This window comes from Perognathus longimembris, chromosome 13, assembly GCF_023159225.1.
Source record: "Perognathus longimembris pacificus isolate PPM17 chromosome 13, ASM2315922v1, whole genome shotgun sequence".
Lineage (NCBI taxonomy): Eukaryota > Metazoa > Chordata > Mammalia > Rodentia > Heteromyidae > Perognathus > Perognathus longimembris.
In genome coordinates, this window is record NC_063173.1 from 62196885 (window position 1) to 62222905 (window position 26021).

At 65.5% G+C, this 26021-nt stretch overlaps 2 protein-coding genes across 2 annotated transcripts; both read right to left on the minus strand.

Moving 5' to 3' along the window:
* Positions 1–653: 653 nt before the first annotated feature.
* On the minus strand, positions 654–1926 carry Tssc4 (tumor suppressing subtransferable candidate 4). The gene has a single exon (XM_048361046.1). It carries the CDS (start codon positions 1887–1889, stop codon positions 987–989), a length of 903 nt encoding a protein of 300 aa, XP_048217003.1. The 5' UTR covers positions 1890–1926; the 3' UTR covers positions 654–986.
* A 1378-nt stretch (positions 1927–3304) lies between these two features.
* On the minus strand, positions 3305–17804 carry Cd81 (CD81 molecule). Its single transcript, XM_048361047.1, has 8 exons — positions 17635–17804; positions 8326–8440; positions 5836–5933; positions 5116–5190; positions 4801–4905; positions 4384–4485; positions 3950–4036; positions 3305–3867 (listed from the first exon to the last, which is right to left on the minus strand). Exons 1-8 carry the CDS (start codon positions 17698–17700, stop codon positions 3805–3807), a joined length of 711 nt encoding a protein of 236 aa, XP_048217004.1. The 5' UTR covers positions 17701–17804; the 3' UTR covers positions 3305–3804.
* Positions 17805–26021: the final 8217 nt, after the last annotated feature.

Genomic DNA, 26021 nt, shown 5'->3' on the forward strand with positions numbered 1-26021 from the left:
TCTCCTGAGGCACACGGCAGCACTGCGCTGGCGGGGCAGCTCCCGCAGCAGCTGGACCCGGCCTGACCTGAGACGGGACACAGGGGCCCCTCGGAGCCTGCCCCGCCCTCTGCCCCTGATAAAGAGGCCATTCTTTCAAACTCCCGTAGTGATGGTTTCTGTTCTTCACGACCCTCACGAGTCAGCTGGCCGGCTCCAGCCCCACCCCTGCCTCCGTGGGCGCTGGCTTTCCACTGGAACAGTGCCACTTAACTTTCCAGAGGAGACCACAGCACGCGCACCCTACTGGACCTGACAGCTGCCACCGCAGCAGGACACCTGGGGGCCGCGTGGCCTGGCCTTCTCCAGGCCCGAAGCCAGGCTGCAGAGGGCAGGGCAGGGCAGACCCGGCCAGCCATGCGGGTCGTGGGTACCATCGAGGATCACCACCCTGAACCCCCGTGCCCAGGCCAAGTCCTGCAGTGCACCCCTAGGACATTCCACGTGCCCAGCCCCCTCTGAGGCCTGTGGTCTGCAGGGCCAGGGCCGATGGGGTCCCGTAGGCCGCCAGGGACACAGGTAGGGCAAAGCTGGGCGCCCTGTAACCGCAGGCTCGTCCTTCGCATAGACCCATCAGTGAGAAGGCAGGTGTGCACTGAAAACCCTAGGGATGGGGTCTTGAGAGAGCCTGGATAGGGCAGGGTCCCTGGCTGTGGAAGACTGCTGCAGACAGAGCCCTCAGGGAGAACAGACCCATACACAGAACCTGAGGAAGACCCAACGCCTTTATTGCTCCCAGACTGGGGCACCAGGGAGGAGCAGGGCTCCAGCGACTCCAGGCACACCCCCCCACAGGCCCGGAGCCCTCACCAGGACTGCTGGTGCCCCCCACCGGCAGCTCACCAGCTCCTTCCTGAGAAGGTGCTCTCCCCACCTGCAGCAGCACCCCAGGGGAGGCAGAGAGGTAGGACAGGCGACGGCAGCGTGGCCAGGCTGGCCGCCCGGGCTCACACCCCAGCCCCTGGGTCCTCCAGGCTTCCGCCTCTGTTCCGGAAGTGCTCTCTGCTCCGCTTCCTGCTGCCATGGAAGCCAACAGCCTCTACCCCGGGAGGGCCCGGCGAGGACCCCGCGTGGACACCCCCCGATGCCACCCCTACCTCTGGCGGCCCCTGGGAGCCGCTCCACTCTTCAGCCTCCGGCCCAGGCCCTGCCAGGTGGGCCAGCTCCACGGGACCCTCGCGGCCTGCACCCAGCGCACCCTCCTTCCTCAGGACCCTCTTCCTCTCGGCTCGAGCGGGCTTGGTGAAGACCACCCTGCCCTCCCCACTGCTGGAGGGGTCCTGGTTGAAGGAGGGCGGGTAGTCTGCGGGGGCTGCCCGGGCGCGAGCACCCAGGAAGGCCAGGGCAGCAGTCCGATTGCCCAGCTCGCTTGTCTCGGCCACATCTTCCAGGCTGTACTTGGTCCAGCGCTCGGGGTGCGCCACGTAGTCCGGGACAGGGGGCACCCCCGGGGTGCCGGAGCCCCCAAGGGCCCCGCTCAGACCCCTCGCGGGAGGCTGCTCGAAGCTAACACTGTCGTCCGCGCCGGTGTGGGGGGCCGGGGGAGGCAGGCTGCGGGCGGCCCCCTCCAGGCGGTCAAAGATGCTGTGGCTGCGCCGGGAGAAGGTGGCGCTCATCCCCCGCAGGTGGAAGGGCTGCACGGGGCCGGGGGGCGACGGGGGCTCCGCGGGCTCCTCGGTGCCCGAGTCTTCCTCGGCCTCCCCGGGAGGTCCCCGCGGGGACAGCCCCGCCGCCTCCGCGTCTCCCGGCAGGCTGAGGTCGGAGTCGGAGTCGCTGAGGGACGCGGTGTCCGAAGGCAGCGTGTCGTCCTCCAGGCCCAGGGCGGCCCGGCCCGCCTCGGCGTTGGCCATGAGCACCGGGGCCCGGGCGCGCCGGCTCGGCCGGGCAGGCGGGCGGCCGTGCGCGGGGTGGGCGCTGAGGAGAGAGAGGCAACCCTCAGCAGCCGGCGGCGGGGACGGGGGCCGCCCGCCTCCCCCGACCCCGCACGGGGCGCCCCGGGCGCGGCCGGGCCTCCCTCCCGCCGCCCTGCGTCCGCCGCGGGCCCGCGGAGCCGCGCGGGGCACTTGCCAGGCTCCGGTGCCGAGGTCGCCGAGGCGCCGGGCTCCTCGCCGCCGGGACTCGGCGGGCTCGCGGCGTCCGGAACCCGCCGCACTCGCGCCGCGGTCCCCGCCCGCCCGCCCGCCCGCCCGCGCTCGGCCCTCTGGGAAACCGAGTTCCCGGACCTCCGCGCGCGGAAGCCGCCGGGCCCGCGGAACTACAACTCCCACAAGGCACCGAGAGACCGCCCGAGGCATTCTGGGACCTGCGACGCGCGCGTCCGCCTCACGTCCCGGCGCCCGGAATTGACCTAGGACGGAGGAAGGGGCGGAGCCAGGACCGCGCTCCCACAAGGCTCCGGGCTGCCGCTGCGCAGGCTCGCCAGGTTTTAGCGCCGCCTGCCGGAAGCCGCGAGTCGGGAAGCGAGTCGTGGCGCCGGCGGGACGCGACCCTCTCGGGCACTTCCGGTTCCCACCGGAAGCCGGCCTGCGCGGGCCGGTACCCGCCGGGCCCCGGTCCTCCGGCAACCCGCGCGGCCCAGCCGGAAGGACGCCCTGGCCTGCGGTGGTAGCGGCCTGGGCCCGGCGGGTGGCACGGCCGCTCTCCGGATCGGAGGGAAGCACGGCCGGCCCCCGTCCCCCACGCGGTGCACAAGGCGCCCCCCGGCCCGTGGCCAGGCCAGAGCCCGCGGGGCGCGGGGAGGAGGGAGCCCTCCACCAGGAGGGGAGCAGGTGCGATGCCCAGGCCGGGCCACTTGAACACCACCCCTGCCCCCACGGGGGAGGCAGCTCGCAGCGCTGCGCAGGGGACTCCAGACCAGGGGGAAAGCAACAGTGGGGGGCCCGGGGCCGCTTCACTGGAGGTTCACCGCAGTGGGCCGCAGCCCTCCCCCAACAGCCCCATAGCCCCCCAGTTACTCAGCCTGGCATGGCCAGGGCAAGGGCAGTGGTCCTCCTCTGCGCAGCCCACCGCCCCTGCCACCCATCTCTGAGCATAGTGTATCCCAACGGCCGAAGTGAGAATGAGGTCGAGCCCGGAGTCCAGGGCCCAGGCAGGGACTTGGAGCCAGACACCAGCTCCCGGGACCCAGCCCCGCCCAGCTACCGTGGCCCACAGGCCCTCTGGGCCCACGCTGCCTGAGCAAAACCCCAAGCCAAGCCGTGCCCACGCCAGGCTCTCTCGGGGTCTTAGATGCCACTGGCACAGGAAGAGGTCTCACGCGGTCCCGTTAGCATGCCTGGTTTTTCCTTCTTTATTAAATGACTGTTTAAGATGTAATTACAGCTGAAGGTGACGTGTTAGAAAGGACAAGTACATTGAAGGCATATAAGACTGCTCACAGACCCAGCTCTCGGGATGGGGGAGGAGAGGGGCAAGGATTAAAAAGAAGGGGGCTGTGCAGCCCACAGGATGGGCGGATTGGGTGGACACAGCCCCCAGCTCAGCCACGCGGACCTCCGGACGAGCAGCCTTGAGAGGCCTCGGTCAGCAGGCGGAGCCCCGGGAGCCTGGAAGCACAGCGTGGTCTCCAGGGCCCCGGCCGGCTTCCACCCTCACAGCCCCCAAGTTAACAGGAGAGTTCAAACAAAACAAAACCTCGGAAGTGAGAAGGCTAAGTGTAGCAGAGTAATACCGGAAACATTATATACACAGGTGGCGGCGGCCCGCGGCGGCCTCCGGTCCCTCTGTCGGCTCCGCAGGGGTCCCTGTGACCGGGCCCGCGGGGGCTCAGTACACGGAGCTGTTCCGGATGCCACAGCACAGCACCATGCTCAGTATCATCTCGAAGATCTGTGGGGGGGCAGGCGGGGAAGGTCAGCGCCCCGGGTCCACGGAGCGGCAGCCCCCGGTGGTGGGGGAACGCGAAGCTCACCATGATGACGGCCACAACGATGGCGGCGATGCCAATGAGGTACAGCTTTCCCGAGAAGAGCTCATCGATCTTCTGGTGGCAGTCGCCCTGCAGGGATGACCAAGGCGGGGGGGGGGGGGGGGGGCTCAGGGGCCAGCTTCAGGCATGAAGGCATGGAGGAACCCTGGCTACCACCCCCACCTGCAGCAGCTGGGCCTTTGCCCAGGGCTTAGCTGCTTCTACCCGTTTAAAAATAAACACAAACCCCACACACGCAGCCCGGGCCACCGTCGGTCAGCACGCCCTAGAGTTGCTGGCGTGACACACGGACCGACTTCCCCCGCCCCCACCCGTGCCTCCGTGCTGGGCTACACAGTCAGGGCCAAGTCCCCCTGGGGGGGGCCCTGCGCGGCTCACCCACCCAACCCCTGCCCGCCCCACTGGGCCCCAGGCACCTCCAGCATGCTGGTGATCGCGTTGTTGCCTGAGGGACACAGGTTGTTCCTCAGCACTAACGTGGTCAGCGTGGTCAGCGTGGACGAGCCACAGCAGTTGAGCTGTGGAGATCAAGCGGGCTGTGGTGAGCCCTCCGCACGTGGGGAGAATGTCCCCGAGCCCCACAGGGCAGAAGAGAGCGGCGGAGGACACATACCATCGTGCCTCCGCAAAGGAACCGGGGGGCCCCCGCCCGCCCCCCCCCGCTGGACCCTGGGCTGGGGAGCCGTCACCCAGTCACCCAGCCGGGTCCTTTTCTGCTACTGAGGTCTGGCCTGCAGCAGGCCTGGTCCACAGAGGTGAGGCACCCCCAGCCCCGGGCTCCTGGCCGCCACACCCCTAGCCCCGGGCTCACGGCCTCCCCAGCCCCGCCGCACCGTCTCATGGAAGGTCTTCACCACAGCCTTGGCATTGTTTGCATCATCGTCCACCACCGCCTGCTGCAGGGCCTGGTCGTAGAACTGCTTCACGTCCTTGGCAATCTGGGGAGAAGTGTGGTGGGGTGCAGCCAGGGGCCGTCCCCCCGCAAGAGCACGAAGCTTCCCCACGTGCTTGGCCCGGCACTGCCTTCCCCACGGAGCCCTAGCGGTCCACAGAGCACCCTGAAAACCCCGGGCTGGGCTGATCTACTCCCCACAACCCGTGCAGATTGCTGCTCCCACCCCTGCCGTTTTGTGGGGCCCCAAGCTTACCTGGTCCTTGTTAACAAAGCCCCAGATCCCAGCAGCCACTTCACAGGCAAAGAGGATCACAAGGCAGGTGAAGAACTGGGGACAGAGAGGGGACATGCTGTGGACAGAGCCCCCAGGACAGCAAGGGGCCCTCTAAGAAAAGGACCTGCATGGCCAACAGGGGTGTACTGGGAGCTAAGAGTAGCCACCAGCCCACATCCTGAGCAGAGCAAGGACAAGGCCCGGGGCAGGGCAGATTCTGCAGGTGGCAAGTCCTGAGGCTACAGCAGCAGTGAACCCCACCTTCCCTGATCCTGTCCCCTGCTCCCCAGGAGGACAAGAGAACCTGCACACGCCCGCTTCCCCACCTGGGTACAATGGCAGGCTCCCTTCGCCACCCCCCTGCCCCAAGCCGGCCAGCCCTGGGTTCCACCAGAAGCTGGTGTGACCTTGGGGTGGCAAGGGTATTTATGGCTATTGGTAAGGAAAGAGGAGAGTCCTCTTTGGAACTCAGCCTTGAGGCCACACACCATAGCCATCAACCGCAGACCAGAGACTTCATTTATGAACCAACAGGAAAACCAAAGACGTGAGAGTGCGGAGAAGGTGCTGAGGCGGCCAGCTGACCTCTGGCGTCCAGGGCCCCAGCGAGGCTCGCTGGGCTGGACCACGGCCCGCGGGTCTGGGCTGGCGCCTGCCCGGGCCGGCTGGTGTCTCCTCCCAAGCCCAGACGCAGCTTACCGTCCCCAGCAGGCACTGGGACTCCTGGATGGCGCCGTAGCAGCCAAGGAAGCCGACGAACATCATCACGGCCCCGACGGCAATGAGGATGTAGATGCCTGTGGGGGGAGGCGGAGGGTGAGTGGGGGGCCTGAGAGAGGCTGGGTCTGTGTCTCCGGGTTCCCCAGAACCACACGGGAGAGCCCGCGGCGCTGGGAGGACTGAGCGGTGCCTACGCGCGCGGGGAACGCAGCCGTGCGTGCGTGCGTGTGTGCGTGCGTGCTTCACGGACGTCCTGTGTGCACACCCGGCCACCCCACATCTGCTCGGGGAACCCCTGGGCCGTGGCGCACAGGAGCTGCGTGAGTCTCCGCAGGCGGCGGGGCGACCCCACGGCAGCCGGCCCTGCGTGCCCCGCGCGCCCCCCGTGGGGATGCCAGGGTTTGAGCTGTGCTCGTGCCTGTGGCCCAGCTGGACGAGCAGCTCCACCCTGAGGGCGAGGGGCCCCGCAGCCCAGGGGCCCCGCCAGCCCTGGCCCTTCGATCCCTTGGGCAAGGTCGCCCCGGTCCCTGCAGAGCCCTCCCAGCCCTGCAGCAGGCCCGGCCCGCCCCCGTCTCCACGACAACGCCGCTGGGCAGCCCAGCCTCCCGGCTCAAAACCAGGCCCATTGTCCTCTGCCCCGACAGCCCCCGGGAAGAGGAGCCAGGGCTGGAACTCCTGCCAGGTTCTGAGATGGACGGGGCCTGGGGCCTCCGCGGACCGAGGAGACGCTCTCCTCACGGGGGACACCTGGCAGGTGGCTCCCCTCCGGGGGGCAGAACCGCCTCCAGCCCTGCAAACAGCCCCCGGAGGAGACAGCCTCCTGGGGTCCCCTCAGGCTCCCCCAGGTGATGTCAGGCCCGAGAGTACCGCTCTTCCCGGACACAGAGGCTCCCTGAGGACAGGAGGCCGGCACCCAACCCCAGGGCCGCCCTCAGCCCCCCCGAGGCCAAGAGCTCCCCGCAGTCCCCCCGGGGTGCTAAGCAAGTCAGCCAACTCAGCCCTCTTCCCGGCACCGGACAAAGAGCCTTTGACAGGACCACATCTGCTCCCCACAGCCGGGCCCAGGAGCCACGGGGGCTCCAGAAGGACAACCCGGGGTGGGCCAGGACTTGGTGCCAGCCGGGGACGGCAGCCCCTGCCAAGTGGCGCAACACCTGGGGCTGTCCCCGTCCCCCACGCCCGGGGGAGGCCGCTGGCCTGCTGGAGCTGGACCCGTGGTGAGCGCTTGGTACCGGAGATGTGTCCAGTGCCACCCAGCACAGCCCGGGGGGGGGGGGGGTCCAGGGCGCAGCCCTCCGCGAGGCCAGTGTGCCCCTCCTGCCCTGCTCTCACCCCGGCCAGCCCCACCCCAGGGGGAGCGCCTTCTGCTCCTGTCCCAGCCCAGGAGACTCCAAGCTGCCCCGCCACAGGGCCGGTGCCAAACCGCCTGCCCTGAAAAGCCACCCAGCCCGTCATCCCAGAGGGGACGGGGAATGTGCCAGACACGGCTCCCAGCTCGGGGGATGGCAGGGATGAGGGGACAGGCCCTGGCTGCTCGACTCCTCTGACCCCCAATACTGCTGCTACCTCAGGAGAGGAGCAAGGCCGGGAAGGGGTGTTCGGGACAGACAAGCCCCTCAAGGGCTCAGAGGGCCCGGGCTCAGCTGCGCCCCTTCCACCCCGGTCCCTTGGAGCTGAGCCCGCGCTAACGGGTCTGTTTATGGGGATGCTGGCGAAGGGCGCCCCATCTTTCCTCATGAGCCCCCAGGCCGGGCAGGCTTGCTCCTGCGGTCCCCGCCATGGGGCCCTCCAGAGGCGTGCCGGCCTGTCCAGGGGCCGGAGGAGGAATGGCAGCCCGGGTGCTCAGCCATCTCGGCCGCCCCGGAGCTCCGGAGCCCCAGAGGGAGCGTCGGGGCCCCGCTCCGCAGCCGGGCCTGGGGCCCAAGCCGAGGGGGGAGGACAGGCCCCAGCTGGGCACTCTGGGCCAGGGGCCCCTCCTTTAAAGGGCAGAACATCTCCCAAACACTGGAGACCTCAGGGGGGAGAGGGGGCATGCCAGGCCCCTCCCTCGGCCCCGCCTCCACGGAGGGGCGGCTCAGTCCCCCACAGACGTCCTAATAAGGCCGCGAGGTGTGGCAGCAGCCTGCGTGGGAGAGGAGGAGACGGCGCCTCCGGCCCTCCCCAGGGGGCTCCGGCTGCTTCAGCTCCGCCCGGGAGCCTTCCCAGAAATACCCAGGTTAAAATAGGATCTCCGCGGCTCCCAGCCCGGCGGACCCTCCCTTGCCCGTCGGGGTCCGGCGGGGCCTCCGCCCCGCAGCTCAGCCACTCAGCACCACTCTGTGACCCACACCGGCCTCAGACCCCGCCTCTTCCAGGAGTCCCCCTCCCCGCTCCTGCCCGGCGCCCCACCCAGGCCCGGACCCCTCACCCCCAGACCTCAGCGGCCTCTTGCCTGGGGGCCCCGCCCACCCTCACGCCCGCGTCACTCACCCACGTAGAAGGTGCTGGGGGCCGGCCGGTCTCCCAGTTCCAGGTAGAGCAGGCTGGTGGTCTGCGGGTCGTGGCGCAGCCACAGGGCCACGCCCAGGATCACGCCTCCAGCCAGCTGCGGGAAGAGCGAGAATGCCCGTCTGTCCCCTGGCTCCAAGTTAGATGCGGGGCACCCCACGAAGTCTGCATTCCAGACCAACTGGGAAGAGCCTTCCCCAGGCTCGGTGCGCCCCAAATACCACACGGACACACACAAAGTGAACTCCCCTCCGGCTCCCGGTGGACGAGGCCTTGGTCTTCCACGCGTGGCCAGCGGCCACGGGAACTGTGCGCCGGGAAGAGCCGGGTCCCCGGGTGCCTCGCACCGAGTCCGGAGCTCGGTGGGGACTTTGGTGTCAGTCTCTGCTGCCAGAGAGAAACGACCAGGCGCCCCCACCCAGGGCCTGGTGGCACCCCGGATGCTACCGCTGCCGTCCTGGGGACCGAGGCTCCCGGGCACAGGGGTAGCGGGGCTCGGAGGGGGCTCTGCTCGGGAAGGCAGACAGGTGAAGAGCCCTCAACAGCTTGTCAACTGGCACAGAAGGACCTTAGCCAAGTGGACTGGCCCTGGAGGGCTGGGGGCCGAGTCCCCTTCAGATTCTGCCTGCCTCGCCTCCAGGCCCCGGGAGGGCTCCTCCCTGGGGCAGCCCGGGGACACCAGGGACAGAACAATCGATCCTTTCTGGGCCCCAGAGTGGGAGGACAGAGTGCTTGCTCCTGGGCCTGGGTCCTACACACCAGCTGCTCCGCCCTGCGCAGAGACGGCTGGGAAAGGTCAAGCTGAGAGGCAGGGCCAGGAGCCGGGGTGCCCCTCGGGGAGCCCGATGCCGGCTCCCCGGGTCTGGAGCTCGGCCCTCCTCCACGCCACACCCCCGGAGGCCCGGGGCCAGGGCGCCAGGGCTGGAGCTGGGTGGGAGGACTTCCAGGGGCAGAGCCCCGCCCTTCTCCTCGGGGCGCGCTGGCGTGCCCACGCCGGAGCCCACGCCGGAGCCACGCAGGAATGCTCGCTGGTCAGGGGAACGGAGGCCGTAAGCCCCGTGAGGCTAGAGAGAAGCATCTAGTAGCACAGAGCTCCAGCTCCCACGGCAGCAGGATGCAAGCAGGGATCGGCACCTGAATGTCACCAGTGGGCTGCCACTGAGCAGAGCTCGGAGTAGCCCTGGGGGTACCCTCTCCCCCACACCACCACCGGGAGGCTGACCTAAAAACCACAGAAGGGCGGTGGGGTCTGAGCCGGCCTCCCGCCCCCCCTTCCCGCAGGGGGAGGGCCCCCTCTGACCTCACCCCGTTGTCTGGGACTGTGGTTTCTCTTACGTAAGTGACAGCTGGGCAGCGGTGTGGGGAGGGGTGAGGCCTACTCGGCCTGCGCCCCGGTCAGAGGCCTTTCCAGCAGGTGGCCCCGTGCTAGACACCCACAGCAGACAGCTCCCCTGCCCCACCCCGTGCCTGCCCCGCCCGCGGGAGGGCAGGGGTCGGCCGCTGGCCCCGGGAGCTGGCCGAGGCTCCTCCCGAGCTGGACCCGGGGGTGGGAGGGGGGGGAGGCTGGGAGTTGCCCCGGCAACCCTGGCTTCCTCCGCGGCCAGCCTTGGAAATCATGTATTTCCTTGGGAAACTGGTCCAGAGGTCGTTCTGACGTTCCGGGACGGGACGGGGGTGGGGGAGGGAGCCCCGGCCGCTCCCCGTGGTCGCGGGGGCCTGGCTGCAGACTGACTCAGCCACCTAAGCTGTGGGGTCACCGGCGGGCCACCTCCCTCCGTCTGCCCACCTGTGTGTGAAGCAGCCCGGCCGGGCCCACACCCTCCCCCTGGCCGGGCAGGGGCCATCGGCCCACAGAAACGAGAGGAGGCAAGGCTGGGTCCAACACCCACGCCTGCTACCCTGGCTCTGGGGAGGGGGAGCCAGCCTCCAGACCAGCCCCAGCCCTTCCCGCCCAGGGGTGCAAGCCTGGCCTATCCCACCTCCCGCCAGGGTGACAGGGCCGCCGGGAGGAGGGGGGGGGTCTCGGCCTGCCCTCCTCACTGGTCCAGAGGGTGGCCAGAGCCCCCACATGGGGGAGGGGACACGCGGAGGAAGGCACTGGGCCAGCACCGGGGCGGAGGCTGGGAACCCAGCAAGGACCCCTGAGCCGGGCACAGGGCACTGGGGACTCCTCTAAGAAGAGTAGAGGACACAGGAAGCGCTGTGACCTCGTGCACACACGGGAGAGCCCGAGAGCCAGGCTGGCGGTCCGCAGGAGTCAGAGCCTGGAAATACACCTGCTCTTCAATACCTGTGGATATGCTCGTTCACACACACACACGGACAGCTGGACGGGCAAGTTTCTAATGAAGGACGTGTGGTCAAAACATGTGGACTTCCCCTAACTCGACACTAACAAGTGATGAGCCACAGACAGGACGGGCGTTCTACCTGGGCGGCAGGTGCCGCCGCCGCAGAGGGGGCCGTGCACCCCGGGGCCCTGGGCTTCTGCAGCCTGCTGCACAGGACGCAAGCCCACCCCGCCTCCCCTCCCCCAGCCACCTGCCCCCGAGCTGGGCACGGAGAACGGCCCCTACACAGGCTGGGTGACTGGCCCGGGCTAGCCAGGCTCAGTGTCCTCCGGTGAAGAGGGGAGGGGCTGCAGGGTGGCCCAGGAATTCCTGACAAGTACACAGAGTGGAGAACAAAAGAGCATGCAACTGGACTCCATTGACACTGGAGCAGCAGAAATGCAAATGTCCTTGAGACAGCCTAGACAGCCTAGTGAGCAGGACGGCCCGGCATCTGATCTGCCGGGAAGACAGGGATCACCCAGGGCTCCAGGCCCCCAGGACGCTTGGGGGTGCACTTCGTAAGGGGTAAGTGTGTCAAAACTTACTCGGCTGTTGCTCCACATGTCCGTTTGGGCTGTGTCGAGCACACGCAAATGAAATCTGTCTAATGGAACTTCCCCACGTCGGAGGCCCGCGCCGGCGGAAGGACGGGCTGTCCGCCCGCTCCTAACCCTTCTCCAGGTGGGACCCTGACCTCGGCTGCCACCGCTGGAGTCCTCCACTGGCGGAGAGACCAAAGGGACTGCAGGAGCCGCCGTGGAAGAGCTGTATCTGGGGGAACGCAGGGCTGGCAGGGGCCCAGGCGTGAAGGTCATTCGCCCCCAGCCCTGGCTGCCGGTCCTCCGTGACTCCAGCAATCTCAGGCCCCTCTCTGCCTCAGTGCTACCCAGGATGCCCAGACCCCTCCCTCCTGACAGCCGCGTGAACACTGCGGGTTCATAACACAGAGCAAAACCCAAATCCCTTCTTTCGCCCACGCAGGGCCATGCGTCGGCGTCATGAGAATGCCCGCCCACGGGACACGGCCAGAGAGACCCCCACACCCGAAGATTCCCCCGCTGGGGGTGGGGAGGAAGGGGACTCCAGGGGTCAAGGCCTGGCTCCTGCCCAGGCCCAGACAAAGGAACAGAAAGTTTTCAGAACTCTACGAAAGATTTTGTTTCTTCCTCCTTCCTGAGAATGCGTAAGCAGCTCGATTCTAAGACGGGGGAGGAGGCCGCGAAGCACCTGGAGCCCCCGTCCGGCCAGTCTGCATCCCAGAGGCAGCTGCAGGGGGTGGGGCAAGGCCACTCCCCACCCTAGGCCCGCTGCCCACCTGGGTCAGACCCCAGCTAGGAGTGCAGCTCCCCAAAGGCACCCCACACTTCAGCAGACACCTCCCCCAGGAAGGGGCCAGGATCCCGTCACCCCCACCTGTTGGTCCGAGCAGCTCCCCCAAGCCAGCCCACACATTTCAGTGGCTAGCAAAGACAACTCCCAGTGTAGCCTGCCAGACCCTTCCTTCCTAGAGAAGGGGGGTGGCGGGGGAGGGGAAGACCAAGGGCCTGGGGTGGGTGGGGGCTTGGAAAGGCACCAGAAGCAGGACGGGAGTTCCCCGCGGGGCCTGCATTCACTGCGGGGGGGGGGAGGAGGCAGGGGGTGCAGGCTGACCACCCCGTGTTCCAGACATCACAAGGACAGTGCCTGAGCACTGGGAATGGGGCCTAGCGGTAGGGGGTTTGCCTAGCGCGCACAGAAGAAGCCAGGGGGGGCGCTGTGGCTCAGGTGGCAGAGTGCTAGCCTTGGGCAAGAAGAAGCCAGGGACGGTGCCCAGGCCCCGAGTTCAAGCCCCAGCACTGGCAAAATGAAACAAAAAAGGAGAGTGCCTGGCACTGGGGTGGAGGTGGGGGATGCCAGAGCCCCCCTCAAGCCCTCCCAGGAGGTGGGCTGCTGCCCCAGGACCCCAGCCTGGCCTCACGCCAGAGCCCTGGGCCGCTCGGGCGGGAAGGAAGTCCGAGGGAAGGACAGGAATCTGCACCTCGCCAGGAAGCGCGGCGCTGCCTCGAGAGGCCCTCGCCTCAGGAAGCGGCCCGGCCCGTGGCTAAAAATAGGTGTCACGGCGAGGCCCCAGCCCCACGCACGGCTGGCTGGCCGGGGACACGGGGGCCAGGTGTGTGCACAGCTGCGGCCGACAGCCCTGCTGTCCCCGGGCACTGGGGAGTCGGGGTGCCCGCCCAGACCCCTCCCGGAGCCGGACTGCACACGCACCCTAGTTCCCAGGTGGGGTGCAAGGAGGTGCCCGCCGGCCCCCGGAAAGCCCCTCCGGCCCGTGGGGCCCTAAGGGAGGATGTGTGGATCACAGAGCCCGCAGGGAAGGGTGGGCCGGAGCCTCGCACTCGGAGCTTCAGAGAAAGAAGGCTGGGTGGACAGAGGGGGTGGAGGAGGCCCCGGCGGGCCAGGCGCCGCCACCTACGGCACCCGTGTGGCAAACTTCCTCCCTCCTGGGGGGAGGGGAGCCCCAGACGGGGATGGGGGGAGCCGACGGCCCAACCGGAGCCTCGGCGCCACTTCCCGCTAACAGCCCAGAGCCGCCGCCGGGCGTGCTGGCGGCCAGGGTTATCCCCCCCCCCCCCCGGGGCACAGAGGGGAAAGTTCCCAGCGGCCCAGGCTGGGCCACGCCTCTGGGGTGCGGAGCCAGGCCTCTGCCAGAGCACGGTGCCAGGCGGCGGCGACAGGTGCGACGCTCCAGGAAACCTGGGCAGGCCGGAGGTGAGCAGCTCCGCCTCTCACGCCTGGCACCTCCCGGGCCCCGGGGCCCGCTCGGGGGATCGGGCCTCTGAGCCCCCAGAGGGCAGGGGGCACAGGGCCCTCCTGCTTGCGCCTTGCTGTGCCCGGCGTCCTGCAGTCCTACCAGGAGCTCCCCGTCAGCCACAGCGGTGCCCGGACACAGGAGGTGGCGCAGGCCACGGGCCACGGGCCACGGCGCAGCGTGTGCGATAGATACAACACCACACGGAGACGTCACACGGGCCCCCCGGCCTCTCGCCTTCTTCTCGACGGCGGCCCCATGCGGTGTGGGCCGGGGACAAGGGGGCAGCCCCTCTAAGGCAAGCCAGGGGCACCTCTGCAAGGCGGGAGGGGGCTGGGAGCTCCAGGGCTCGGGCCCGCCTGGCTGGCTCCCCATCCCGTCTCCAGGGCATTGAGACCGCAGGCGGGGGGGTCCCCCCTACCCTGGCCTAGGGCGCGCTCACCTCCACTGTGAGGTGGTTCCAGGTTGCAGAGCCGGGCACCCCGGTTCGAGTGTGTCCGGCACTCACGGCGTTCCCCGCCTCGCACCGGCACGGCAGAGCGGCCGGCCGTGCAGGGGGTCACCCCATTCCTCGGCACCCCATAGACAGAAAAAGCCAGAAGCGGCGCTGTGGCTCAAGAGGTAGAGTGCTAGCCGTGAGCAAAAAGAAGCCAGGGACAGTGCTCAGGCCCTGAGTTCAAGCCCCAGGACTGGGAAAAAAAAAGTACTCTTTATCTGACTTCTGTAACTACCACCTCCTCTGTAATCACCTGTATAAGAACAGTGAATTAAAAGTTAAAAGCAAAAACCCTAGGCCCACCCACCTGGAGGACACCCAGGGGTCCCGGGTGACTCAGTCCCTGACCTGGTGCCAGCCAGGCAGAGGGGCGCGGGTGGGACCCGGGCACGCCAGCCCCTCCTGCTGGGCAGGGAAAGGCGCCCGGACCGAGGCTGGGTGACACTGGTTCCGGAGGAGTCCCTGGAACAGGGCAGTGCCCCGAAGCCGCCCCGCTGGCCCTGCACATCAATCGGGTCAGTCTGGCCTGCCCTGGTGTCGGCCACAGAGTGACAGGCAGGGGGGGCGTCCTCCACTCCCATCCCACAGACCCGGGGGGAAAGGGGGCAGGGGTGACCCCGGCTCCTCCCTCAGGCGCCTGGACTCCATTGCTTTTATGACAGAGGCTCCTCCCCTCAGCTGGAGTCCAGATACTGAAATCGGGACTTGAGGTTGGGGGTCGGCCTGCTCAGCTAGCTTGGAAGCAGAAATTGGGGTGACCTGTATTCTGGAGAGGAGCTAGGATGAGAGGCGGGGGGTGTAAGCCCTGGAACACGTGGGGGGCTCGTTGGGAGCTGCAATGGACCCTCAGGGTCCAGGACCTTACCTCCTTGCCCCTCCCTGCCCCTCATTTCCCAGACACCAAGTCAAACCACAGACTTCCTCTTCCTAGCCGGTCCCAACCGTTCTTTACTCAGAGCCGCCGGGCAGACAGACAGCGGGGGGCGCCAGGGAAAGTCCTCCTCCCCTGAAACCAGGCTCAGGAAGTCCCTACCTACAGCCCCGAGCCTGCCTGGGTTGCAGTACTCTCGGGGAGGAGCCACTGCCCGGGAGGTGGCAGACAGTCATGTGCTGTCTGGAGCAGGGGACTGACTGCCAGGTAGCAGGGCTGCCCCCCGGGCACTGGGCGCCGCCGGAAGGGAGCCGCCAGCCGCAGCAGGCTCAACGGGCCGCCAGTCCTGAGCGGAGAACATGGCTCTGTCCCCGGTGGGGGGAGAACCCCGTGCTACGCTCCTTCTGCAGAGGAGTTAAGTGAGGCCCCTGCTGGCAGGCCAGTCACCTGACCCAGGACACGGGCTGGCCCGGAGTGAGAGCTCAGCCGTTCCTCCCTGCTCCCGGGAGTCTCGGGTACGGGGGGGGGGGGGGGGCGAGGGGGTGTCTCTGCCAGGAGTTCCCAGGCCCACCCTGCTCTGTGGCCTGCTGCTCCTCTTCCTGCGGTGCAGGTGGGTAAGAACCGGCGCCCTCCTCCTCTTCCTCCCAGAAGCAGGCTGGGATGTGGGGGTGCCCACGCCAATCAAAGCCCTATTTTTTCTCTACAAACTTTCCAGAAGTGCCATCCAGCCGGGCACAGCACTGTGTTCTGACTTCCGGCCGCCCCGGGGCCAGCTAAGCCGGTGCCCATGCCCCTTCCTCAGTCAAGCACTTCCTCCAGCGCAGCCTGGCTCTCCGTGGCGGAGCTCCTTCTGGATAGTGCCTAGCATCCGTTTCCTGGAGCTTCCCAGCCAAGCTCCTCGTTTCCACTCAGGCGCATTAGCTAACGAGCCCACAGCCCCAGGGGGAAGGGACCCTGAGGACTTCCACTTTAGTGGAAGGAGACCAAGAACCAGGGCAGTAGGGTGGGGCTCCACTGAGGTTCAACTCCAGGGTACCACGGTGTTCTCAGCCGCAGGGCAGGCCTGGGGGGGGGGGGGGAGGCGGGGGATACCTCTGCCCAGTTCTGCCACCAGTTCTGCCCGGCTCTGCTCTGTATCCTTGACCACTGTCGTCGCAGGGCTAGAGTGAGTGAGAGGGTCCACAGACTTACAGGGATATGTTTTTTTCCCGCAGCTCTACACAGGGCGGACCCTTGGGAGAGGCCTCCAGAAGAAGTTCCCCAAGGGACGGGTTGAGCCTCCACCCTGGCTGCTGCGGAAACAGCCTCACCCAGACCCAGCTCTCCAGAGCCCTGGAGTGCTCCCCGCTGCGGCAGGTGGAGGGGCCTCACAAGTTGATACACACACAGCTCAGAGGGCAAAAGGGGCCCCTTCCCACCTGCCCTCGGCTCTCTGCGGGGCCCCATGGCACAGGAGAGGGGCACCCTACATGTGCATTTACCTCTTTCAGGTCTGGGCCAGAGCAGGCAGGCTCATCCCAGACTCCAGGCCGCCCCTGTGACTCCCATCTGCTCCCCTCTGGCCGGGTGGCAGGTCACCCAGCGCGGCCTGGCTTGGGAAGTTCTGTCCGGTCTTTTGTCTCCCCCCCTCGCTCGCCCCCCCCCCCCCGCCATCCCTGAATATGTCAGTGGCCCGAGCTCGGCCCTGGGATCCTCTGCCTCCAGATGGAAAACAGATGTCCCCAGTCCTACACACTCCAGGGGCCGTGTTGAAAGTTTACCCTCCCTGCCTCAACTTGGGAGAGGAAGGCTGCCAGCCCCGTGGTTCCTCCTGGGAGGGGAGGCAGCCAGGGGAGGGCAGCAGTAGGGTCACGGCACTGCCCAGAGGAGGAGCGTCCAGCCAGCAACACCACTCTCAATCTCAGGGGGGCTGGGAAGTCTCCACCCCTCCCCAAATCTTTCACCCACGGGGGACATGGAAACCAAAAGCAATGGATAGCACCTTAGGTCGGGAGAAAGTACTGCACAACTCAGATCACCCCGGGGAGCTCCTCCTACACCCAAGTGCGCACCCCAAGAGGACCCAAGAGTGGAAACGCCGATTCAGAGTGCCGGAGCTGGGCTCAGTCAGACCTCACACGTCCGCAGGAAATGGGGCCCTGGTGGGGAGAGACCTCTCGGGTCCTCAGGGCCTCCCGCAGCCTGGCCAACTCCGAGCCCGGGGCTGCGCTCCCCTCGGCCCCCCTCGGCGCCCGGGGCGCTCCCCGGGGCCAGTCCCAGGCTGGAATGTGTGTGGGTGAGGAGGGAAACTGGGTCCCCAGGAGCAGGGGGGGGCACGGCGCGCACCAGCACCACCCGGGTGTGCGCGCGGCCCACGGCCAGACCCCGGCACGGGGGCGAAGGGGGGGGGTGAGTGCGGTGGGGAAGACGGGACAGACGTCCCCAGGGCTCGGACGGCGCGCAGGGGCGGTGGCCCGGATGAGCTCATGGGGCGGGGCGCCGGGAGGCCCGCCCCCCAGCCCCCCTCCCCGCGGGCCGCGCAGGGGGGTCCGGGCCGCCGGGACTGGGGGCGGGGAGCGGGAGGGGGGGCGGGATCGCGAGGACCGCTCCACCGCCCGGGCCCCGGCCAGCTGTCATCGGCCCCCCACCCCCTCCCCGCCCCGAGCCGCGGGGCCGGGCCGCGATGCGCGCGGAGGCCCGAAGCCTGGCTCTCCGCCCCGGCGATCCCGAGCCCCGGGCCCCGGGCCCGCGCCCACAGGTGGCCCCGCAGCTCGGCGTCCGCGCGGCGCCCGCCCGCCCGCCCGCCCCGCGCCCCGCCGCTCACCCAGAAGACGAAATTGAAGACGAAGAGCAGGTACTTGATGCACTTGGTACAGCCCTCCACCCCCATGGCGGCGCGGGCTGCGGCGGCCTGCGAGGCGAGGCGGGGTCCGGGGCGGGCGGCGGGCGGCCGGGGGAGCGGGGCCGGGCGGGCCGGGCGCCGGGGACGCGGGGCGCGGCGAGGGGGCGCGGGCTACGCAAGCGCGCGGGGCCTGGCGCTCGGCGAGGGTCGCTCCGCGGCGGCTGCTGCGCGCTCGCTCTGCGGCCGGGCGCGCGCCCCGCGCCGCGCCTCTTATAGGCCGCCGAGGCCCCGCCCCGGAAGGCCCCGCCCCGCGCCGCTCCTGGCCCCGCCCCGGCCCCGCCTCCCGCCGCGGGGCGCAGGGGCCCGGGTGCCCGCGGAGCCCGGGGCGGGGGAGGGTGGGCCCGGCGGGGCGGCACGGCCCCGCGCGCACACGCGCCGCCGGGGGCTCGCCGTCGCCGTCGCCGTCGCCGTCGCCGCGCGGCCGGCGGGGACCTAGCGGGCCGCGGGTACGCGGAGCGGGCGCGAGGTCGCCTCCGAGCCTCCCGAGGGCTCCAAGCCCGGGGCCCGCGTCGCCGAGCCCGCCGTCGCCCGTTCTGGATGCTCAGCCAGGGCTGTCCCCACCGCGATCCCGAGATCCTGACCAGGCGGCCCCGGGCCCGGGCCCCCCGCGCGGAGGGCACCCCGCCTTCGGAAAGGTCACCCAGACCGCTTCTCCGGGCCGGAGCACCTGCCCGCACCTCCGCCCACCCCACCCCACCCCCCCCCCCCGCGTACCCGCCATCCCCCCTGCAAGTGTGCGGTCCGGTCTGCCGCCCTCCCTGGGCGCAGGGGCCAGGGGTGCGCTCGGACCCGCAGCAGAGAAATGCAAGCTCCCGACGTCTAGGCCCCCCACCCGCGGAGAAGGCCCACCGGAGGTCGAGGGGCCAGACCTCACTCCCTTCTCCCCTGCCCAGTTCACCACCCGTGGCACTGGGTGCTACTGATGGGCAGCTAGACACGGGTACTTTCTGAGACCCCTGGAAAGGGCCCAGCCAGGAGCCCAACTTTTCATGGGTGTCCCTGTAATCTACGGGGAAAGAGCCCTAGGTGGCCAATGGCTGCTGTTTTGGACAAAGCAGCTCCTTTTGTAAGCATCTCTGCTAGATATGTGCGGTGTGTTTTGCGTTGCTCTTTTCTTTCTTTGCTTTTTTGGTGCCTGTCCTGGGGCTTGAACCCTGGGCCTGGGCACTGTCCCTAAGCTTTTTTGCTCAGATCTAGGGCCCTTAACATTTGAGCCATGGCTCCACTTCAGCTTTTTGGTGGCTAACTGGAGATGAGAGTCTCACAGACTTTCCTGCCCAGGGTGGTTTCAGGCTGTGACCCCTCCCTCCCCCCCCCCCCCCCATCTCAGCCTCCTAAGTAGCTTGGATTGCAGGCGAGAACCACCAGAGCCTGAGCCCTCTAGTTTTCTTGGTGGTTGATTTGTTTTGGCTTCGTGCACGTGTGTGTGTGCGCGCATGCGTGCCCGGGCACCGTTTTATGCCTACTTTTGTTTTGTATATGTGCAAATCACAGTGGAAGTCCGTTAAGTCCTCGCATGGGGGGTCTGTGAGGGCTCTTTTTGCTTTTATTTAAAGGGAGCGAATGAGGAAATGTTTCTCTGATATCCTGGACACCTGTTCTGCCGTCAGCTCCCTGCCGCCCCAGTGGTGGGGATACTTCCTGCCCAGAGTGTGCAATGAATGCAGGCTGTGTCCTTGGTCTCGGAGTTCCCACGGCAGGTCAGGCCAGGCCGGCTCCTTCTGGCCTCCTCCCTGGTCACGTGTCAGGCATGTAGCTATACCTGCTGTCTTTCAGGAGCCCTTCGCCTCCCGTCAAAGCCCTTAAGCTGCCAGGGCTGCCAGGGCTGTCATCCGTGCTGGTCACTCTGTGCGGAGGGAGGAGAGAATCCCCCCTGCCGGACGAGGGTGGGGAGAGGCCTGCTTCTGGGGTGTGGTGCCTTGAAGGGGTGGATCCAGGTATGGGTGCGCAAGGAGCAGCCTGTGGAGCTAGCAGGAGCCCGAGGAAGCCGCCCTGGGGCCAGCAGCAGATGGAGACAGGACGGGGGCTAGACGGTGGGGCAGGTGGCAGGTGGCGAGCTCTGCAGGTGGGCAGCAAGCGTTTGGCCCCCGGTCTAGCGAGGGGCTCTGCTGCCTTGTGACTGCAGTGGGCGGGGGTGGAGGGGGCTTCTCTGGCCCGGCTTCAGGGCTGAGCGAGCAGGAAGAGGCAGGGAGGTGCGGCGGCCTGGAGGAGAGAGAGGCTCCTCCGTCCAGCCGGCTGCCCCCGGGGAAAGGCAGGAAGCGCAGGCCCGCACGGCACCCCCGCCCCTTCGTCTTCCCTTCTGTGTGATGGAGGGCCAGGTCCTCAGTTTCCCCACCTGCACTAGAGCCCGGGCAGCGTTGCGGGCAGGTGGCACCGAGTAATATGCCCACGCGCTTGGAGCAGGGCCTGGGCGTGGGAGACTTGAGCCACCATCTCCCGTGAGCCCCATTGGAGCCAGAGAAGCCTCTGCCTGCTGTCGACCCAGTGGCTGGGGAGTGGCTGCCCCACGGAGCGCTCAGGCGTGGCGGGGGCCGGGGGGGGGCACGGGGCAGGGACAGGCCAGGGAACGGGATAGTAGCATGCTTTTTAAAAGAGAGACTAGCGTGCAGGGCGCGGCGGTTGCTTTGGAGGCCGCGACGGGAGGACCCCAGCTCGCTCGAGGCCAGCCAGGCGTCCGTGTTTGAGACTCCGTCTCACGCAGTGGCTGAGCGCAGTGCAGGTCTGTCGTCCCAGCTGCGGAGGTGACAGGCGGCAGTGACGCAAGGAAGCACAGTGGGAGGATGGCAGCCCAGCTCGGCCCGAGCGTAAAGACCTAGAGACTAACCGGAGCAGGAAGGGGCTGGGGGCATGGCCCAAGTGGTAGAGTGCCTACTTAACAGATCTGAGGCCCTGAGTTCAATCCTCAGTCCTGGGGAAAGGGGGGGGGGGGGTATGCGGGCATGTTGATTCCAGCTTGTAATCATAGCTGCTGTGTAGACGGAGATTAGGAGGATGGAAGCTTGAGGCCAGTCCCAGAAAAAAAAGCTCACAAGAGGGCTGAGAGTGTGGCTCCGCGGTAGAGCGCGCTCCTTGTAGACATGAAGCCCTGGGTTCGATTCCCCAGCACCACATATATAGAAAAAGCCAGAAGTGGCGCTGTGGCTCAAGTGCTAGAGTGCTAGCCTTGAGCAAAAAGAAGCTCAGGGACAGTGCTCAGGCCCCGAGTTCAAGCCCCAGGACTGGCAAAAAAAAAAACGTTCACAAGATCCCATCTCAACCAATAAAAAGCTGGGTTCAGTGATGCCTACCTGTCATTTCAGCTATACAGGAAGAATAAATAGGAGGATTTCTGTCCAGGCTAGTCCCAGCCAAAAACCGAAGCCCTATTGGAGAGTTTAGCATAAAAAAAAAAAGAAACCAAAGTAATTTGGGTGCTAGGAATGTGGCTTAGTGGTAGAGTGCTTGCCTACTATGCACAAAGCCATGGGTTCGGTTCCTCGGTATGACATATACAGAAAAAGCCACAAGTGGCGCTGTGGCTCAAGTGGTAGAGCGCTAGCCTTGAGCAAAAAAGCTCAGGGACAGTGCTCAGGTCCTGAGTTCAAGCCCCAGGACTGGCAAAAAAAAAAAAGAGCAAAGTAATTTGGAACAAAGCCATGTGAGCATCTCAGAGAGAGGAGAGGTCAGAAGGGAATCTGCACGTCCTCCCTTCCCCTCCACCCCACCCCTGTGCCCTCCACCTCCGTGAAGAGCCCTCTGCCAGCACTGTACTGTGGTTAGAGACAACGCTTTTCCCAGCGCTGAGTGACAAGAGGGGCGAGCACGCTGCATTTCTCCTGGGGAAACCCTCGTTGGAGATCCTGGCCAGGGTGACCAGACAGGAAGTCTTAAAGACACCCACACTGGAAAGGAGGAACTGGGGCAAAGCTGTGGTCTGAGGCCCCAGAGCCTGCTGAAAGCTCGCTCCTAAGGTGGAGGAATTGGATGTGGGTCCGTGGAGGGGCCGGTACTTCACGAGGGCAGAATCGTTGAGATCAGTGGCTCACACCCCTACTCCTCATTGCTCAAGAGGCTGAGATCTGAAGATCTCCATCTGACACTAGCCTGGACAGGAACATCTCTGAGACGCTTAGCTCCTATGAACATCTCTGAGACGCTTAGCTCCTATGAAACGGCAAAACACTACAAGGACAGTTGTGACTCAAATGGCACAATGCCAACCTTACGTGAAAAGCCCAGCAAGAGACCCACGCCCTGAGTTCAGGCCCCCGTACCAGCACATGCATGCACACAAATTAGACCTTAAAGGTCAGAGCTAAAACATAACACCCTTAGAAAACAGCAGGAATGGATCTTGATACACTTGTGTTAAACAGCTGTCTTCTACACCATTAAAGCAAAAGCAACAAAAGAAAGAGAACCAGACCAGCTGGACTTGGCCAGAATTGAGAACTGTTGTGTGTCAAAGGACAACCCACAAAATGGGAGGAAATGTTTGCGAATTATGTATCTGACTCGGGGATGAGGATCTAGACTGTGCCAAGAATGGCTACACTTACGGACAAAAGAATAGATAGGCCAACTTTGAGACTGGGCAAAGGGAGTCGGGCATGACTGTCACGCCTGTAATCCCAGAAATTTGGGAGGTCAAGATAAGAGGTCCTATCTCAGAGAGCCAGGCAATGGAGAGACGCTTGCCTATAACCGAAACTGTTTAGCTAGAACAGGTGGGAAGGTCAAGGTCCAAAGCCAGAGGCAAAAGGTGTGACCCTATCTAAAAATAACTAAAGCTAAAAGTGATAGAATGGAAGTCTCTGAGTTCAAATCCCAGTACTGCACCAGAGAGACAGGGAGACAGAGAGAGAAAGAGAGAGAGAGAGAGAGAGAGAGAGAGAGAGAGAGAGAGAGAGAGAGAGAGAGGAGGACAAAGGATTTGGAATTTGGATAGACAATGCTCTAAAGAAGACATGAGCTGGGTGCCAGTGGCTCACGCCTTGTCATCCTAGCTGCACTGCTCAGGAGGCTGAGATCTGAGGATCATTGTTTAAAGCCAGCCCAGGCAGGAAAGTCCCTGAGACTCTTATCTTTATCTCCAGTGAACCACCAGAAGAAAAAACAAACAAACACAGAAGTGGCACTGTGGCTCTAGTGGCGGAGCGCTGACCTTGAACTGAAGAGCCCAGGACCAAAAAAAAAGACATGCATAATGACCAATCAGCTCACAGCTCATGGAAAATACATTCCACAACTCTGGTCCCGGAGAGATCAAATCCCAGCCCTGGAGGGAATGTAAGCTGGGATGGGGGACCACTTGGAACGGGGGGGGGTCATTGTTCATCCATCAGGGGTCAGATGGTCACCCCTCAACATGCTAAAGGCAGTTCCCAGTGAGCCTAGATTGAGCAGCCAACGGAGCCCTACAGAGAGAGTTTGTCCCCGGGCTTTTGAATAAAAGCACACCCAAACCGAGACCAAGCTCGGGAATAGTTAATAATAAAGTGAAAGCAGAATTTCCAGATGAGTCACGCCGCAGAAATCCGGCCGAAAGGGAGCCCAGTGCCATTCCCAGGAGCTCCTCCGTGCCCTGTAAGGAGGAGGCTGCCCAGTGTAGCAACCCCGCAGGGCCAGAGCATCTAGGTGTTTCTACACCTAGAATCCCAGGGGCAAGCAGCCCCCTCTCCTGTGGCTTCGGTGGGTAAATGGTGGGACACAAGAGCCAGCCACAGTTCCCAAGAGACCATGGCATGTGTGATCACCCCAAAGCCATGGAACCTCTGAAACCTAAAAGAATAAACAAAACCCCAACAGCTTGCATTGGATGGACGTCAGAGTTGATGATAACTGAGGAATCTGATCTGCATATTTACCTAGCTGTATACCCGCACCTGTGCATGTGTGTGTGGTGCGTGTGTGTATGCAAGAGCAAGGGAGGCACACCTCCACACCCAAGTGCACACACATGTACATGAATGGTAATGCTTGTTAGCATAGCGAAAAAGTAGAAACAACTGAAACGTCCGTCGAATGAAAAATAGATACAGTGTGCACATCCATGCAATGGAGTACTATTCAGCTGTCAGAAAGGAAGGAAACTCTGTCACCAATGTGGCTTGGGTGAGCCTTGAAACTGTCAAGGATGAATGAAAGAGACCACAGGTGGCCTGTCTCCACTCATGAGAGTGCTCAGCGTGGAGACGGAGGTCCACAGGTGGTTACCGAGGTTCGGAGGGGTGGGGAGCGAATGCTAATGGCATCTATCAGGGTGTAGGGAAGAATGCCTCTCTTTTTCTGGGGTGGTAAGAATTCTGTAATATTAAGCTGTGGTGTTCGCTGCACAACTCTACTGAAAGCACGGAGCGCGTGAGTTAGGTGGGTAAAGTCCACAGCATATGGACCATATCTCAGTAAAACTCTTGCGGCCTGGCGGCTCACACCCGTACCCCTAGCTACTCAGGAGGCTGATATCTGAGGATTGTAGTTCAAAGCCACCCAGGTCAGGACAGTCCATGAGACTTATCTCCAGTTATTCAGCAAAAAGTCCAGAAGTGGAGCTGTGGCTCAAGTGGCTCGAGCACTCGCCTTGAGCAAAAGTGCCTGGAAACAGCACCCAGGCCAGGCCCCCGAGTTCAAGCCTCAGGACTGGCGTTTAAAAAAAAAAAAAGAAAAGAAATAAAAATGTAAACTCTCCCCAACACCAGGATGCCTAGGATTCTGGAGGAGGGATGGGAAGGGGGGTGTCCCAGGAGACAAGTTTGGGGAGCGTCGATGTGGCGGGCTCTGGACGGAGCCCCGCCTGGGGAGAGCTTCCAGTCTGGAGGGGCAGGCAGAGAGCAGGCAGGCACGTCAGGAAGTTAGACTCCAGGAGGGGAAGGCGGCACCCCGCTGCCCAGAGGCCTGTACCCACACTGGAGGGCCCGAGGGGCCCTCTCCAAGCCCAGGGCTTGAGGCCAGAGAGCTCAGGAAGGAGAGGCAGGGCTGGGAACCGGGAGCCGCCATTGGACGCCCTCTCTTGGGTCAGAGGCTGAGAACAGGCTGGGGAGGGAGGGAGGGAGGGAGGGAGGCTCATGTGGCTACAGCCCAGGGTCCAGGCCTGGGGGCAGGGGTGGTCAAGGGGTCACCAGCACGGGGCCCCCCCTGCTTCCAGGACTGCCCCTTTTGTGAGGCCTCGTGACTGTCCCCCACCTCCACCCACCCCCACAGGGTTGCAGGGGTCACGAGGGAGCCGTCTGGGACCAGACATGGCCAGAGCCGTGCCCACCCAGCCCAGCCTTTCCCAGGCGGGGTGACTTTCCCTGGCGTGGCCCCAGCCCTTGGGTCCCCACCCCCGAGAGTGCCCTCACGCTAGCCAGGGCCTCCTCCTGGCCCGCCACACTTGGTCAGGGCCTCTGCCAGGGCTCCTGAGAGGCTCGAACTCCAGGCCTTGCCCACTGCTGCCCTTTTCTGCTCAAGGCTAGCACTCGACCCCTTGGAGCCTCAGCACCACTTGTGGTTTCCTGATGGCTGATTGGAGCTGGAGGACTCGTGGATTTGCTTCAAATCTGGACGCCCAGGTCTCAGCCTCCTAAGCAGCTGGGATTACAGGCGTGATCCATCTGTGCCTGTCTCACCACGACGACTCTGGACAACAAGGTTGTCTGACAACACCATGAGACCAGGGCCCCCCAGAGGAAGCCGGAACCCCCCAAGGGGGCCCCAAGCTACCCGCAGAGGAGCAGCTGGCTGAGACAAGGAGTTGTGATTGGTGCTCCGGGAAAGAAAGGTGGGTGGTGGCGTGCTGGCCCCCCACTGGTCCCCAGCCTGCCTCAGCTTGCCATGTGGAGGCCCACCAGGGAGGCGGCCGACCCCCAGGGCCGAGCAGGGACCGGGGGGCGGTGGGGTGGTCTTCAGAGAACCGGAAGCTAGCCAGGAAGCTGGCACGAGACAGGGAATGCTGGGGGAAGGAGCTGGCGGACACAGCTGGAGAAGGTTCCAGAAAGTTGTTTCTTCCTGCTGAGAAGTTGATGGCCTCCCGGGAGGCCCCAGGAACCCCACTGAACCTGGTGAGGCTCTGGCACAGCCCCACCCCGGGGAGGGGTGCTGCCAAGGGCGGGAGGGGCCACCGTGTCACCACGGGGAGGGGGGTGTCCCCCAAGGGGAGGTGGGGGGGCCGGACCATCCTCCTGGCCTCAGCAGTGGGCAGGTGGGGGTGGCTGGGCCAGCGCTCAGGACGAAGGAAAATGAATAGGCATCGAGATTGCCAGCGATCGTGTTACAGCTGAGCTCAGCTCTGGATTCCAGATCAATACTAAATAATTAAAAGAGAAACATTGGAAAGTGAGAACGGGAAGTCC

What these genes read in the sequence shown, in the direction of transcription:
- Tssc4 (XM_048361046.1), bottom strand. Translation starts at nt 1,889, where the DNA reads ATGGCCAACGCCGAGGCGGGCCGGGCCGCCCTGGGCCTGGAGGACGAC.
- Cd81 (XM_048361047.1), bottom strand. Translation starts at nt 17,700, where the DNA reads ATGGGGGTGGAGGGCTGTACCAAGTGCATCAAGTACCTGCTCTTCGTC. An exon ending in GCTTTGTTAACAAGGACCAG is followed by an intron (nt 4,906 to 5,115) that starts GTAAGCTTGGGG and finishes ACTTCTCCCCAG; the next exon opens with ATTGCCAAGGACGTGAAGCA. An exon ending in TCGTTGTGGCCGTCATCATG is followed by an intron (nt 3,868 to 3,949) that starts GTGAGCTTCGCG and finishes GCCCCCCCACAG; the next exon opens with ATCTTCGAGATGATACTGAG.